The following is a 15,032-nucleotide window of genomic DNA, read 5'->3' as shown; positions in this document are numbered from 1 at the left end:
GCAAATTGAGCCACCGTACACTGTAAAATTAAAAGAGGTGATTTGGCCCCAAAAATGGGGCCAAAACGAGTGAGTCCAGTTTGGCACTAGCCTAGGGTCAACTCGGCCCCATTGAAAAGGGGCTGTTTTTGGCACCAATTTTGGGGCTGAATCGACCCCATTGTAGGGGCCAAATTGGACCACGTGAAGGGTAAATTTGAAAACTACAGGGGCCACTTTGAAATTTATAGGGGCCAAAACAGCCCCCAAAATTTCAGCCCTCTCACAAATGGCCCCTTTAAAAAGAGCCGATTCAGCTCCAATGTGAGTCCAATTCAGAAGTAGAGGGCTCTTTCCTCTGCACACTGATTTCCCCCCCTCACAATCAAATAATGAAAATACAACTCATATTTTATCTTTCAAACACTAATTTATTAAGTTCTAGGTATTGTTACTGTTAAAACCTTTTACAGACCATGATTTTAAAGTTATGAAGAATCTTAGACAAACATTTGAAAGAATAGGACAATAAATACATTTTTAACATTAATGCAACCAGTTTCTAAAATATATCTCTTCACTAAATCAGTATACTTCTCAAAATTGCAAACATTGCTAGAAATTTCACACGAGACACTTGTAAGTAAAGCTTCCCTTTTCAATGACTCAGCAAATGTGATAATGTGAGGCAGCTTATAATCAAGACTGACTGAAATTTTTGAAGTACAGAAAATTATCAAAATAACACAGCAGCAACAAATTGTCCTGCTCCTGCATAAGAGTATAAATCTTGTTTGATTCTACCTCAGGCATTTGCCAAGTCATTGAAAAAGGAGGAAACAGTAACAAGAGTCTGCCCACGCCCAATTTCAAGCAATGCTTGCTCTAAAAAAGTCAAAATTGCCTTTGACTGATAGTAGGAGACATTAAAAACATAAAATGAGCCAAGTAACCCAATGACAGCATCAATAATTTTTTCTTGTGGGAGCTGACAAATAATACTCCCCTCTGTGACTATATACAGGAGATCAATGTCATAAATATCTCCAACAATAACAATTTGTGGCTGGATGTAATCTATAACTGCTGAATCAACATCAGCTTCTCTCTGCAATAAAACAAATTTTACAACCATATTAAAAACAAGCCAAAGTGCAAAGGAGCATCAAAATTACTGGCTAGTCTGCTGGGTTCAGTTGGTCACTTTACCCTCATTTAATTTTACTCAAATGATATATATGTGGGATGTTTTTCTAAAACTATAAGCCAAAACATTAAAAAAGGAAGTGGAAATTTAGCTCAATGCTTTTAATTTGTCTTCCCTTCAAGCCTTGAAAAATACCTCCCAAAGACTCCCAAAGTATCTGCGCATATTACAAATGTACATGTGGGGCGTTCAACCCCCAGGAAAAAGACATCAACTATTCCATGTGCAGTATTTATCTTATGGTTTGACTACAGCAAAATTTTTTTTAAAAAAAATTGCTAAATCACAATAATGGAAAAAAAGAAGGAAAATAAATACAATCCCAAGGTACTTAAAGCTTAGTATCTGGACCTCATAGCTGGGCTCAGTAATTTCAGCTGTTCTGTAGTATTTTTGTACCTAAGTAGCAGTTTTTATAAACACCTACCTCCAAAATGGTCACAACTTCTTCTTGAAGTCCCCTTTTCTTTCCACTCCGCTGGCGCAGAACTTTGTTGATGACCAGCAGGGATGTCCTACTTTTAATTTCTGTAATTTAAATACAGAACAATTTGTTTTTTGTGAAAGTGGGAGACATTAACCCCTATATAACAGCATACTTTCTAATCTAGCAGTCTTGATAAACTCTCCTTAAAGCCAGGGCTTATACAAGTTGTAAAATCAAAGGTGACTTCTAATCAGGTGTCTGTGACAGCAGCAGAATGTTTTACACAAATTAAGGTATAATACTTCTTTGTAAATGATTGAAAACCTCATTTTTACCTTCTCTGTTGCATCCCTCTTCACTAAGGGCAGCTTCCATTCCATCCATTACCTCATTGACCACTTTATCTTTGCTAGCAGCAGCATATTTTAGGATATGCTGCTGCCACACAAGGTATTTTTCCCACAATTTGGTTGGGATGTTATCATCATTGAATATTCTACACAGCTCTGCTTTTAACTGCATTGAAAGGTAAGGCAGAAAACATAACATGTAAGTCGTCTTACTTGTCCGATGAATCTACTCTAGAGGTATTCATAACCACATGTGTACTGAGAATCCAGAGAGAGAAATGCTGTTCTTAAGGACTGTCCATGCCCTTAATAGGAACACAAATATATTGGTAAGGAACTTGCCTTTCATACACACAAAATCCCTATTCCCCCCTTAAGAAAAAAATTAGTACAATTGGGAAGCATATCATTTAAAAGTATTGGACAGCAATCTCTGACAGGTACCCTAGTATCAGCCAAAAGTTGGCTAAAAAACAAACAAACAAACCTGTAACTGGTTTACATTTATGACAGATACAAGCAATTTACAGCAAATACTTACATGGATGAAATATTTCAGAGATGGGTACTCCATCAACACAGCCTTCACCAATTTAGGGGCAGTTATGATTTCATGGCGGCGGAGGGGGAATGTTTTGTCCATGAAATCCTTATGAGCTTTGTGCTTTCGGGGGTTTCTCCTGACTTCATTGCGATTTTCCTCAGCAAAGGCTTTTAAAGTTTCCAGAGTCTCACCTGCAGGTAAGTCTGGCTGCTGTGCCCAAATACTGAAATCTTTTTTTTTGCCTTTTGGCCTTAGAGGGACCAGCTTCAGCAGGATTGGCTGGATGTTTAGGTTTTTGGATTTTTTTCATCCTGTTGAAAATCTTGACCTCCAAATAGACCTGGAAAAAGGTCAGGACATTGCATAAATTAATGCCTAATTTTTTTGCACATTTGTTAGTAAACTTTACTCAACTAATGATATTACTTTCAATGTGTGGAGTTCACATCATCTCAAGTTTTTCAGTTGGCACTGTATTCTGCCCCTTTCCCACTCTGTGCCTCCTAACTGAACACTACACATCTAATTCTATGGTAGATATGTGTTATAATTATTGGTAACAGCCAATCACACTTAAGAACTTAAAAGATCAGAGTGATTACTCTGCACCTTCTAAGTTTAAGCCAAGAAATTCAGCACAAACATTTCTATTTTTACCATAAGCAAAAGAAGCAAACTGATAGATTTTTAAACTTTACTAACCCATTCAGTGTCTGAGTCAACTAGTTTCTTGCCAGCCATACATGGATACTCTTCAACAATTTTTTTAGCTATCCATTGCCTCTCAGAGCGCTTTGGGTGGCTGGTGAAGTGGTTGATGCTTGTACAAACATCCCGGACCAATTCACTTTTCTGGTTTGCACTGAGGTATCCCTCCTGGATACCTAACTCTACTGAGGCAGAGAACTGTAAAAAAAGTAAACAAATGAACAAATTTATTTGTCGTTGGGGAACAGTAATTTTTGTGACTAAAAAGTTTCCATAAATGTAAACAAACTGTGCATAAAAGAGAAAAAACATAATCATACCTCGATGATATCAATAATGTACTTTCACCAAACTATGTACTTATCGAGAAAGGAAATCATACTCCTAGGCACTCCAGCTTTCATGAATTAACAAGGATTGCTTAAAAAAACTAAATAAAAAAAACAACCGAAAAGTTTCTTACTCTCGATGGAAGCTGGAACTTTGATAGCCATCCAGGAGGAAGCTATAGGTAGAAATATTTTTTGAATAAATTAGACTGTCTGATAAGATGTTATCAATTAAGTAATTTTTAATTTACCGAATTCACACATTAGGTTTACTTTGTTTTATGCATAGTGGACGTAAATACATATCTAGTATATTTCAATAAAAATTAGCAGATCTCACCGTTTTTGACGGCTGTTTTCCCCGACATTTCTCTTCTTTAACGGACCAACTGGCACCTTGCGTTTTTTCCTTTGGGGTAAAATAGGAAGAAAGGAATTGATATTGTACTCTTCACTATATCCAGCCATCTTCACCATCTTACCCCATAAGAACTTACTTTAGCAATGCCCAGTTCTATCGCCTCGTCCATGATACAAAAATCCTTGGGCGATTTTCTCTTTTCATTGGGTGTCGATGTTAGTTCTAAATTTTCATCATCGCTGGTGTTTTGTGAATCGTCAGTCGACGTGTAAAACGAATTGCTCGTAGAACTTGATTCTGCACACTGAAAGAGAAAGAGCAAAAAATTCAGCTTAAGTGGAGACAAACTAAGATATGGACATAAAAATAACAATTAATTTTTTTAAGGACAAGTTTAAGAATTCGGAGTGAGGAATCCTAAAATCAGAGAATCTTGAAAGAAGTCAAGTTCATCTTGTACAAATGCAGTATCCGTTTTGAATTGTAACCGTCTCTATCACAAGGAACGACCTAAAACCACCTAAAACCACCTACAACCACATACAACCATCTACAACCACCTCAAAAATTTCAAAAACCACCTACAACCACCTCAAAAACATTTACAACCACTCGCAAACTATCTAGAACCATCTAAAACAAGGCATAAATGCCTGAAATAAGGCGAAACGACAACATGTCACGTGCACGAAATACGAGAATCGAACGAAACCTCTACCTCCCCCTGAAATCTTACTCTCCCTGTATGGTCCCATGTATAATCAACCATCTCACGAAATGAAATGCGATAGCATGCTAATTATTTTATATTCCCTCAGCAAAAGACTTAAAGAACTTTACAAAATGAAATAACATGTTACAAAAAATATTACATTGGGAATCATACATAGGCGCGAGTATATATGGAAGTTTTTGTAATCATAATTCAAAGCATTTTCCATTTTAAGAGTCAGCGCCAACGCACTCTACGATCACGGTTATTCGAGGATTGTCGATTCATTTATTTGCATTCATTAATGAGGTCGGATTTTCTTCCCAGAAAAGGGCTATTGGGTTTATATGATAAACAAAATAATACATGGTTGCTTGTAGATATGGAATTTCTCTTCTCGTGTTCAACTCGACATCTCACTCGTTCACTGCGCTCACTCGTGAGCTATCGAGTTAAACACTCGAAGATTAATTCCATATCTACGCGCGCCCATGTATTATTCCTTATTTATTATTTTTTGTTACTTGTTAGTTCATTTTGTAAAGTTCTTTAAGTCTTTTGCTGAGGGAATATAAAATAATTAGCATGCTATCGCATTTCATTTCGCGAGATGGTTGATTATACATGGGACCATGCAGGTAAAGTAAGATTTCAGGGGGAGGTAGAGGTTTCGTTTGATTCTCGTATTTCGTGTACGTGACATGTTGTCGTTTCGCCTAATTTTAGACATTTATGCCTTGTTTTAGATGGTTTTAGATAGTTTGCGAGTGGTTGTAGATGTTTTTGAGGTGGTTGTAGGTGGTTATTGAAAGTTTTGAGGTGGTTGTAGATGGTTGTAGGTGGTTTTAGGTGGGTTTAGGTCGTTCCTTGTTTTAGTACTTACCCGAGTTTCAGTTGCGCTGAACGTTATGTAAGCTTAATTCAAACCATTATATCTATTCTTTGGCAAGATTTTGATCACGTAACGAATATCGCAATTTTTACTCACCACAAACTTTCAAAATCGTAGCTTTATAAATGGCCACTCGACCCTCGTTCGTACCAGTCGATATGTCAACTGTTGTCCCATCTATTAACTCCACGGCGCCAACGATTTTCTCTTCACTTACAACGCTCATGCTTTTCTCGTTTTCCCATTAAACCACAATAAAACCCATCTTTAGAAATGTTGTAGTAAGCGAAACAGTCGAGAAAGAAATAACATGACGCACGAGGGATCAACCGTTGAAAAGTACATTCAAAGATGAGCACGAAATGCTGTCTTCTTTGTTTCCGATTACAGACATGATCACTTGGGTCTTTTGGGAATTGTCATCAGCTAGCAAAGAGAATCCACTGGCTTTCCCGATTGCAGTTTCAAGAGAAGCGCAACAACTCCACACTGATTTCTCTGACCGCTCGTCCCTTGGATCCATCTTCTGACGATGATATAAATAATGATGTGGGCTCACTCCATGTAGAAATAATCGACAAGAATCGATCGTATTACAAATGCACGATTTGTGGCCGGAAGTTGTGGAGGAAACAAAGTCTCAAAACCCACTCTGAGCAAGCTTGGTTGCTGTGCTGATCGATTTGTTGATCAGTTTCAGTTAAAAATGACCTAAACGACGGTCCGGGCAATAAAAAGTGGAGCCGGATTCGATGCTAAAGGCAAGCCTTCGCGTTCACCTCTTTGACAAAGAAAGAAACTTAAACGAAAACTTGAAAGCTGCAACAACGCAGATGAAAAACGTCGGCCTGACGTTTTCAATTTTGAAGCCGTCTTTATCTCGTTAACACAGTAAGTGTGACTTTTGAATTCCAGTGTATGTAGTGAAGATATGATTGGTGCAAGTACCAAACAGTTGCCTTAAAATTATATTTTGTAATAAAGAACAACAATACATTGTTAGTTAAGCTAAATGAATTCACGAATAAAATAAGAAAAAAAATATGACTGGTCATTACACTACACGTCTAGTTGCTGTTTTAAATATTGTGGGTCTGGGATACTTTAGAGAAAATAGAATTAAAATAGACTATTTAATACATATTTTTCAATGGAATGGAATCCACCTCAAAAAATAGAAATAAAAGAGTCTGTTTCAAACCTATTTTGTAATTACTCAAAATTTTCTTTGATAAAATAGGATTGTGATAGCCTATTTTTTTTCATATTTTCCAAAGGAAATGGCCATAGCATGTCCTATCAGCAGAAAATATATATAAAACAGACTATTTTATCACTATTTTACTGAAGATGTAGGAAATAAAATAGGATTAAAATAGTCTGTTGTGCTGGTTATTTTTCCACTTGTTTAGAGAAAATAGAAATAAAATACACCAGCTTGTTCAATCTTTAAGTTTAATCAAGCTTTAAAATAGAAGTAAACTACAATTAAAATAGTGGCTCTATTTTCCCTATCAGGTAAAATAGGAATAAAACATAAGTCTGAGAGAATAAAATAGTATAAAATAGATACAATAGCATTAAAATAGACATAAAATAGAAATAAAATAGGATTGTTTTTGCAAGGGACTCTTCTATCTTGACTTCTGAGTTCCCACTTACATATTGTATTGTAATGAACAGGTGTTGTTCTGTCCTTATTATAAGCTGGAGTTTTACCACAGTAAATTGTGGGAAATGATAGGAATTCAGACTCTTTGTCTATAAATATACCTAAAGGTTTGTTTACTTCTCCTGGTGCAAAAGTTATTATCTTTTCAACATTTTAAGTCATATCTGGTTCTTGTAATAGAGTATCTGGGACACCTGAAGTTCTCTCCTAATCTTCACACCATCCATCATCACCATTACAGTCAATGAGTAATTGTTCAGTGTAATTATCATGTGTCTTTGAGTAGCTTCAGAAATAGTAATTTCAGGATCAGTTGAATGTATTTCAGCATTACCAGTGCTTGAGCATGAAATACTGAGGGATTCTTTCCATTCATTACTTTAATTTTCAATTAGCATCATTAGTATCAAGATTATCAAGCCAATTTTCCTGAACTTCTATGTGCTAGTTTTTAAACAATTCACACAATGTTTTGCTGCTTCCAACACTTTTCTTGGTCTAACATTCTGAAATTGATAATGATGCTTGTAACTCAACTTTTGTTTAAGTTTGATGGGAATTGTTTGTGATTCATTGATTGACTTTGGTAAAGTGCTTACAGTTGAATTGTTCACCTCTTGGGATTTCATGTATTTGCTTAAATGGAATACGTAGAGAAATTAAATTCTTCTAAAGGTGTCAAGTTTAACCATTGTGGTTTCACAGGAAATTCCATTTTGTTCGCTCTAGAACAGATGGGTAGCTTCCATTACTTAGGTTTGAGTGGCAAGTAGAGCAAATCCATTTTGTGTTATCTATACTAGAAGTACTAGTTATACTGACTTCAAGCAACATTTTGGAACATTTAGAATATTTGCTTGCTTCACACTTTCTGACAGATGACTGATACCATAATTGATCACAGCAAATACATACATATTCAGGACCACACTTAATGTTATCATGGAAAGTTTGAATGACTTTTGCCATTGATTGCATCTCTTGTATAGAATCTTTAAATTCAAATTCATGTATTTCATTAACTGCTGTACAACTTGGTCGTTTAGTAGCTGGCTGAAGTGGGTCATAGTCACTTGGGTTCAACCCAGACATCATGGATGGATAGTAACCAATGCAAATCCTGGATTAGATTCTAGAGTGTGAATTGTCAAGTTTAATGCATCAGCAACTGCTTGTATAACAATTTCATCAGCCCATGTACCCTGGTGTGACATATAAACTAAATACCTTAAGCATGAATGGTCTGTATCACTTTCAATAAATCTTTCTGGATTTTCTCTCATATATTGAACACCAATACTACGGATATTCATGTGATAGCTAGGTTCACCATACAACTGATGGGACACTTTTCTAAAGAAACAAGCACCAGCACCACCAACATCTAATATTCTCAAGCCATGTTGTGCTAATTGAGATTGTGACAATTCAATAAGATTGTTTGGATTATTTCCCTGAGTAACAACAGGTCCCCAGTTTAACTCAATATCACCTGAAGTAAATAACTTTGCCCTTGAAACACAATACTTTTGATTTCGTTTCTTACACTTTATTGAATAACACTGAAAAACATGGACAAATTCATCATGGAAGACAATTCATATTTGAGATGTCTTTTTATGCCTTGCAGTTCTTGTTTTGAAAACATAAACAATCAATAGCAAAATAAAACCTTGAACCTTTTGCACGAGTGATTCCAACTGGTTTACTTGTACACATTCTGGTTTTAATATAATTGCAATAATCAAAAGATGAATCTTTTTCAACGCTGATGAATGTGGCACACTATTCACGATATGAGATCTTACCTACCTCTTAATTGCTTTATTCTTAGACTAAGTATACCTATCGATAGAGTGCCAACGAACGATCAATTTGTAGTTTGATAAGGGGGTTTATGCTGAGGCATAGTTTTTTTAAATTGATAAAAGGGTTTTTGATAAGAGTAACATGGAAACTGTAGTAAGGTTTTAAGGGCCTGGTAATATTAACCAAGTCATTTAATAACTTGAACATGTGAAAGGATGTGAATAGTTCTTGTTATTAATGTAACATTATAAACAATAACATAACAAAGAATATGAATTGTGTTGTATTGTATAACTGTTGCTTTGAAAGAGCATAAAAAACAACACTGAATGTTTCAGTTACAATATGTTGATTGAAGCATATAGAAGGGGTTTTGGTTAGTACAATGTTTGTGAACAGAACATACATGCACTAGTCTTTGCGAACTTAGTAATCTTAAAAAAAGCATATGAACTTGAACTTGAAAACCAATGTGAATGGTTTTCTGCTATTAATGTAACATCTTGAACATCAATAGAATGGTAAGAAATAAGATTAACTTGTTTCGTATGTATGCTTTCAAATAACAGGTAACGTAACATTGAATCAGAACATGGTAATGAAAGTTTGTTGAAGTCTTGATACTTAAGTTTTGTAAATAAATATTTTAGTCGGTGGTCTGGCTTTGTTAATTCTGTACTGTAAGACAGTTTAACTTGACAGTGAAGATGATGATATTTCAGTGATCACTTTTCTGTTGACATTATATTTGAATTCTATGTCTTGAAGATCCATAAGTAGTTCTTCAATTGTGTCAGAGTCACTAAGTAATGAGATTGTCGGGTGGGTGGCGAAGAGGGACTCCAAGACATCTGTAAATGCTGTTAACCAAATGTCTTTTTCATCCAAATGTACAAGTAGTTGAACAGAACAGATGCATCTCGTTTGCATTGCATCTTTCTTTCGGACTCCACAGTTTTTACATTTGAGTGTGTTCTGTTGGGAGATTTCATTAATTTTACGTTTGCATGCTTGGCAGGTGATGAAAATGCTTAGTTTGTTGATCATTTTGAAGCTCTCTACTTTTGCTTCTTTTTCTGGATTTTCAAGTAATGCAGGGCCATTGATAGGTTTCAGCTGTTGATTGGCTTGTTTAAACGTTGTTGTAGGGGTTGTTCCCAGATGAGTGATCCCTTGGAAGTGCTTTACAGTAAGGTTTTCAAACTCATATGTGGTGCCAGTTTTGATGTTCTTGAAAAGTGGATCCCATATATGAATAGTAGCAGTTCCAGTTTCATCCTCCAGGACACAGTCTTCCTTTACAGTTGTCATTTCACTTGAAGATTTCAATTGAACAGGTTTAGGGTTTTCATTTCCCAGTGAAGTGGAAGCAGTGACATTTACTTTCTGATTGACTTGGAGTGTGGGAAGCTCCTCAAGCATAATCTTCTTGGCAGGCTGAGTTGAGGGCTCAGTCTTTTGGGATTTGTTGATGGGTTTGTAATCAAAATCAATATCAAAGGTTGGTGTTACCCTTACTGTTGATTGCTGGTTGAATATGATGTCATTGTTGCTGTTTTGCTTAGAGTTTTTGAGGGTTACAGCTGTTTTTGATGCTTCATGTTCTTGTAGCATGGAGTGGTTTGCAATATTAAATCCTACAACTCGTCTCAATTTTGATGGGCTGGTTTGTAAATCAAAATCATACCACTGATTTTGATTTCATGAGCATTTTGTGATTATCTAAGAAAGAGGAAATAAAAACTGAAGTTAGACATGAAATGTTGATCACAATAAGTTACTGCACCTTTAAATAACATGTGGACTGTAAAATTCATAACTCAACTAACAAATGTTTTTTTGGTACTGTCAATCAAATGTTCTGCAGCTCTTTGCAGCTCGTGACTACTGTCAATTGTGCAGTAATCAAATCAAATCAAATCATTCAGCACAGTTCAGACAGCTGAAGTTGGGAGGAGCCACCAAAGATTTCAGTGACGGTAGTGAAATTGCGTTTGTCAGTAAGGTTTGAATTTTAGAAATGGCAATATATTTTTTGTGTAGATGTAATATAGTATGGCGAGGCCAGACGAAGATTTTGTAACAAAAATTACAAGGGGTTGTTTCCTTTCAGCACTTCTTGCTCATTCAATCTCCCTCCCCACCTACTTTACAAGTGGGTAATTGATTGTCATGGCAATATGGAGCTAGCGGGTATGTCCCAACCAATCATGCCAATACAATCTCGTAATCACCATTACCATGTATGGTATACCCGTGGACTCTATCCAAATTACCCCAAGAAATGATATTCATGATTTGAAAAACAGTATTCACGAAATGTTTCTCAGTGTAATGATAAAGAACTAACTTTCCAGCCGAAAACGTCGATTGAAGTCTTAGTAAGTTCACGCAATACATTTAGAGCAATAATTATGCAGATTTTACTTATGCATTCATGAAATTAATCTCATAAAAAGGCGACGTTCCACTCGACCGAATTCTCGGAAAAATCACTAAACATCCTTTATAGTTTCTCAGAATTTTGCTGCTCTGAATGAACCTTTTTTCGAGCATGTTGCAAAAATATGTTTTGCACGCTATCATTCATCAGGAACACTGAATATAAGGCTTCAGAGCTATCATTTCGCAGCTTTCGGCGAGTGTATCTATCACTATAAACAGCTTCTAAGCGCCATTAAGTAGAATATACATGTACGTATAAAGCGAAAGAAGGACTACCGAGATAGCGGCCTAAAGGGGACACTATACTGCATGTAACTCCTTTGTTCTGGCCAAAATTATTCCTATAAATTCTGGTGAACTAACTGAAAGTATAACCTTATGTCCTCTTTTGTATCGTGCTAAAGCCAGACAAATTTTGCAATATGTTATTAACAGCCTGAAGAAAATGGAGGTGAGACCGTAACTTCAACAGTTGTAAAATGAAGGTGATTTGAATAATGTTCGCAGTCAAAAGCTATAAAGCGACAAGATCCAAATTTGTAACAAAAAGCAATAAAGTATGTTTGTGACAGTTTCTACAGCATCATTAACCGTTCTACTTTAAGCTTTCGGTGAAATTTCGAGCGTCTTGCGTTTGAGTTCGGTTTAGCTACAACATGATCTGTTGATTCTTGGTGATTACTTTTGGAGGAGATCGTCTGTTAGTTGCTCACATTTTGCGCGATGCTTACCTTGCTCCAATTGCTGTAGAATCTTGACTAACACGCCAGCATTATACTATTTCATGCTATATTCTACAGATATTTGTCGTAAATGTGTTTTGAAACCATTTTTAACACTGTCGTTTGACTGACGAATTTCACCGATGAGATTCAAACGCCGTGACAACACTGTGAAATTAGATTACTCTCACAGTTGTTGTAAACAAGATATTTCGGCCAGTCCAACACTTAGGCTGGACCAAATATTAAAACAGTCAGTTATTTTAATTGTACATACGTGTATGTGTTGAGCACAAGCTTGAAGTTTCCACTACCCCATCTTTGTTAGATGGTCCCATATGTTTATCATTTCATGAACCCGATCCAAAGACATCCTGCCGCGCAGTTCTCTTGCCTCTTGCATCACCTTTGCTGATTCGAGAAGTATTTCCTTTGTAAGCCGACTTGGATGGGCCACATTATTTCTTTTTTTCTTGATCTCTTTCAGTGTCCTGGGATGATTGATTTCATCCCAGCTTAGTTCCTTCTTCAATTTCTTATATCTCTCAATCGCCTGACGTTGAGTGTCTCCCTCTATTCTTCCAATGTCTTCTTCGATGAATTTGACAGTATAAGAAAAATCTTCTACGTAACTGTCTGGAAATACTTTCTGGTACATCATCGCTTGCACTCGCGAGCACATCTGACCAAGAACAATGCAAGCTTTATCAACTGGATCAGGCAAAGAGAGGCCTCCTCGTCTTCCATAAGACTGCAATACTTGCACTTTTTCTTCCAATTCCTTTTTCCATTTGTTGTTTTCTTCGTCTTTTAGGTCGCGTTCCTTCGTAATTCTCTCAATTAACTTCGACTGTTTCTGTACCTTTTGTTTCAATTTATTGTTGTCTTCCTCGCTTTTCTTGCGTTCTTCCTTCGCATCCTCCGATTCCTTCTTCAAGGTTTCCGTAGAAAGCTTTAAAGATTTCAGCGCATTTTGAAGCCCTCTGATCGCATTTTTCAGGTCATCCCTTTCTTTATTACTAGCTTCCAAAGAAATCTTTAACTTCTCGTTGTGGTCTTTCAGATCTGTGACTTCCCTTTTGAGGGCAATGATTTCTTTATCCTTCAGCTTCAATGAAATCGTCAAATCGTTGATTTCTTTCTTCGAACACTGAATTTCTTTGTACCTCTCATTGTTTTGGTCTTTCAAATCTTTAACTTCCCTTTTAATGGCTGTAATTTCTTTATCCTTCATTTCCAATGAGATCTTCAAATCAGCGATTTCTTTGTTCTTTTGGTCGTTTTGGGATTTCAAATCCTCATATTCGAGTTCGACATTTTGAAGCTTCGTTTCCAAAGTTTTCTTCTCGGTTTCTAGTTTAGCAACTTTCTCCTTAAGAGCATCGATCTCATGTTTCTTAGACTCCAAGGTAATCTGTAAGTCATCATTTTGAGCCCGTAAATCGTTAAAATCCTGCTTTAGCCTTGACAGAGTCTTCTCCCTCTCTTCTATTTCCTTCCTTAGAGACTCGATTTGCAAGGTGTGTTTCTCTACCGTTTCTGAGTCGTGGTTCAGGGCTCCCCCTATGAAACTAAACAGAGCTGAATTTGTCGTTATTTCGGTAGGATCCTCCCGTTTTCCTCGGTTTACGCTCATCATGTTGCCAGCTTTGATGTCGTTTACTCGACACAACTATCTCAAAATCTTCGGCAATGGTATATCTGTGAAGCACACACTAAGCTGGGTTGTACTTTGTTCGATCGCAATGACGTGTTCTTCTGTAATAACATTTGATGTGCGCATGTTTATGACGCAGTTACCACTGACAAGGAGTTGTAAAGTGGTTGTTGTTAATTCTACCCCAGGTCTCTGCCCTGAAACGTGGTATCTCAAAAAAATAGATTTTCCCTAAGGTGGCTTAGTTTGCTGCCCTGAAACATAACACTACAAAAGTAAGGATATTTATAGATGTAGCCCGAGTTTCTACTCTAAGACATGATATTTCGTCTGGTTTTGAAAGGATGATCATGTGTCTGAAAATAATTTTAAAGATTCAAAATATGAGCTACTATATTTGAGGCTTCAATTTGTGTGTATGCTCCTTGGCAGAACCCATGGGGGGCCCGGTCAGATTGTGCTTAAAAAGCGTGTTAGGGCTCTTTGTCAAAACGCGGTTATTGATTATATTAGGCGTTGTGTGGAGTCTGCGTGTCTTTGTTTTGTTTTGTTTTGTTTTTTCTTGAAGCTGGGAGGGCTGATTAACCATTCGAAAAGACACTTGAAATTTAACAGTGTTCTGAAAGGTTTCCTGTACTGGCCACATTCGATATGATACGTCTAAAAGTGGGAGAGGAGATTTGGGAACTCGGAGGTAGTAACCTACAACACAACACGAGGAGAAAACCACCCGTAGGCTTTTGGTAAGTGTACATATTTTGACCAAAGTCGGTTGAATGATGTGTAATTTTTTCTTTGGAGGAAATCTCGGACTTCTTGTTCACTCCGTTCCGAACCGCAACCTCAGCCGGCTCTTTTACTCGCCATTTTTCTGGCACGCCCGCTTTTTCTTTTTCTGCTCTGAGTTTAGATACCATTATTGATCCCAAGCTTTGTGCTCTTAAACACAATATTTTGAAAGTGTGATTTCTTAGTTGTCCCAAACTTTTTTCTCTAAACAAATATTTCCGAAGTATAACCATAGACGCGTTCGGAACTTTCGAGACCTATCATTTAAAAAAAAAAAAAAAAAAAAAGGTGAAGTCTTGAAATTGTAAATGCCCTTTGCAGGACTCAAACGATTGACTTCTTTCGCCTGCATCTTTCGGCTTTTTCTCTTTATTATTTTTGTGTTTGCGTGTTTGTTTGTTTATTAACCGCTCTGACGAAAGGCTAATG

The 15,032-nt window shown here is 36.6% G+C and overlaps 3 protein-coding genes and 1 long non-coding RNA gene across 5 annotated transcripts; 1 reads left to right on the top strand and 3 right to left on the bottom strand.

Moving 5' to 3' along the window:
* Window positions 1–389: 389 nt before the first annotated feature.
* On the bottom strand, window positions 390–5,906 carry LOC149039088 (uncharacterized). 2 transcript variants are annotated; one of them, XR_016180326.1, is made up of 9 exons: window positions 5,606–5,906; window positions 4,042–4,209; window positions 3,885–3,953; window positions 3,679–3,720; window positions 3,210–3,413; window positions 2,505–2,847; window positions 1,949–2,129; window positions 1,614–1,714; window positions 390–1,087 (listed from the first exon to the last, which is right to left on the bottom strand). XR_016180326.1 is itself a non-coding variant. In XM_089184489.1 (4 exons), the coding sequence occupies exons 1-4, from the start codon at window positions 2,604–2,606 to the stop codon at window positions 785–787; spliced, it is 687 nt and encodes a 228-aa protein (XP_089040615.1). In that variant the 5' UTR covers window positions 2,607–2,847; the 3' UTR covers window positions 390–784. The 2 variants fall into 2 exon arrangements, 1 of the variants encoding a protein (XP_089040615.1); XM_089184489.1 differs by lacking the exons at window positions 3,210–3,413; window positions 3,679–3,720; window positions 3,885–3,953; window positions 4,042–4,209; window positions 5,606–5,906.
* LOC149039087 (uncharacterized) lies at window positions 5,267–6,568 on the top strand. The gene is made up of 2 exons (XR_016180327.1): window positions 5,267–5,466; window positions 5,900–6,568. It is a non-coding gene; the product is annotated as an uncharacterized LOC149039087 (long non-coding RNA).
* A 2,695-nt stretch (window positions 6,569–9,263) lies between these two features.
* LOC149039086 (uncharacterized) lies at window positions 9,264–12,472 on the bottom strand. The gene is given in 2 exon segments (XM_089184481.1): window positions 9,264–10,711; window positions 10,714–12,472. Coding segments are annotated over 2 exon segments (1,125 nt in total). The 5' UTR covers window positions 10,808–12,472; the 3' UTR covers window positions 9,264–9,680.
* Window positions 9,264–13,902, bottom strand: LOC149039085 (uncharacterized). The gene is made up of 2 exons (XM_089184477.1): window positions 12,435–13,902; window positions 9,264–10,712 (listed from the first exon to the last, which is right to left on the bottom strand). Exon 1 carries the CDS (start codon window positions 13,794–13,796, stop codon window positions 12,468–12,470), a length of 1,329 nt encoding a protein of 442 aa, XP_089040603.1. The 5' UTR covers window positions 13,797–13,902; the 3' UTR covers window positions 9,264–10,712; window positions 12,435–12,467.
* Window positions 13,903–15,032: the final 1,130 nt, after the last annotated feature.

This window comes from Pocillopora damicornis, chromosome 10, assembly GCF_964200805.1.
Source record: "Pocillopora damicornis chromosome 10, jaPocDami1.2, whole genome shotgun sequence".
In the NCBI taxonomy this organism is placed as follows: Eukaryota; Metazoa; Cnidaria; class Anthozoa; order Scleractinia; family Pocilloporidae; genus Pocillopora; species Pocillopora damicornis.
Note: the sequence above shows the minus strand (reverse complement) of the source record. Positions and strands in the feature narration are given on the sequence as shown.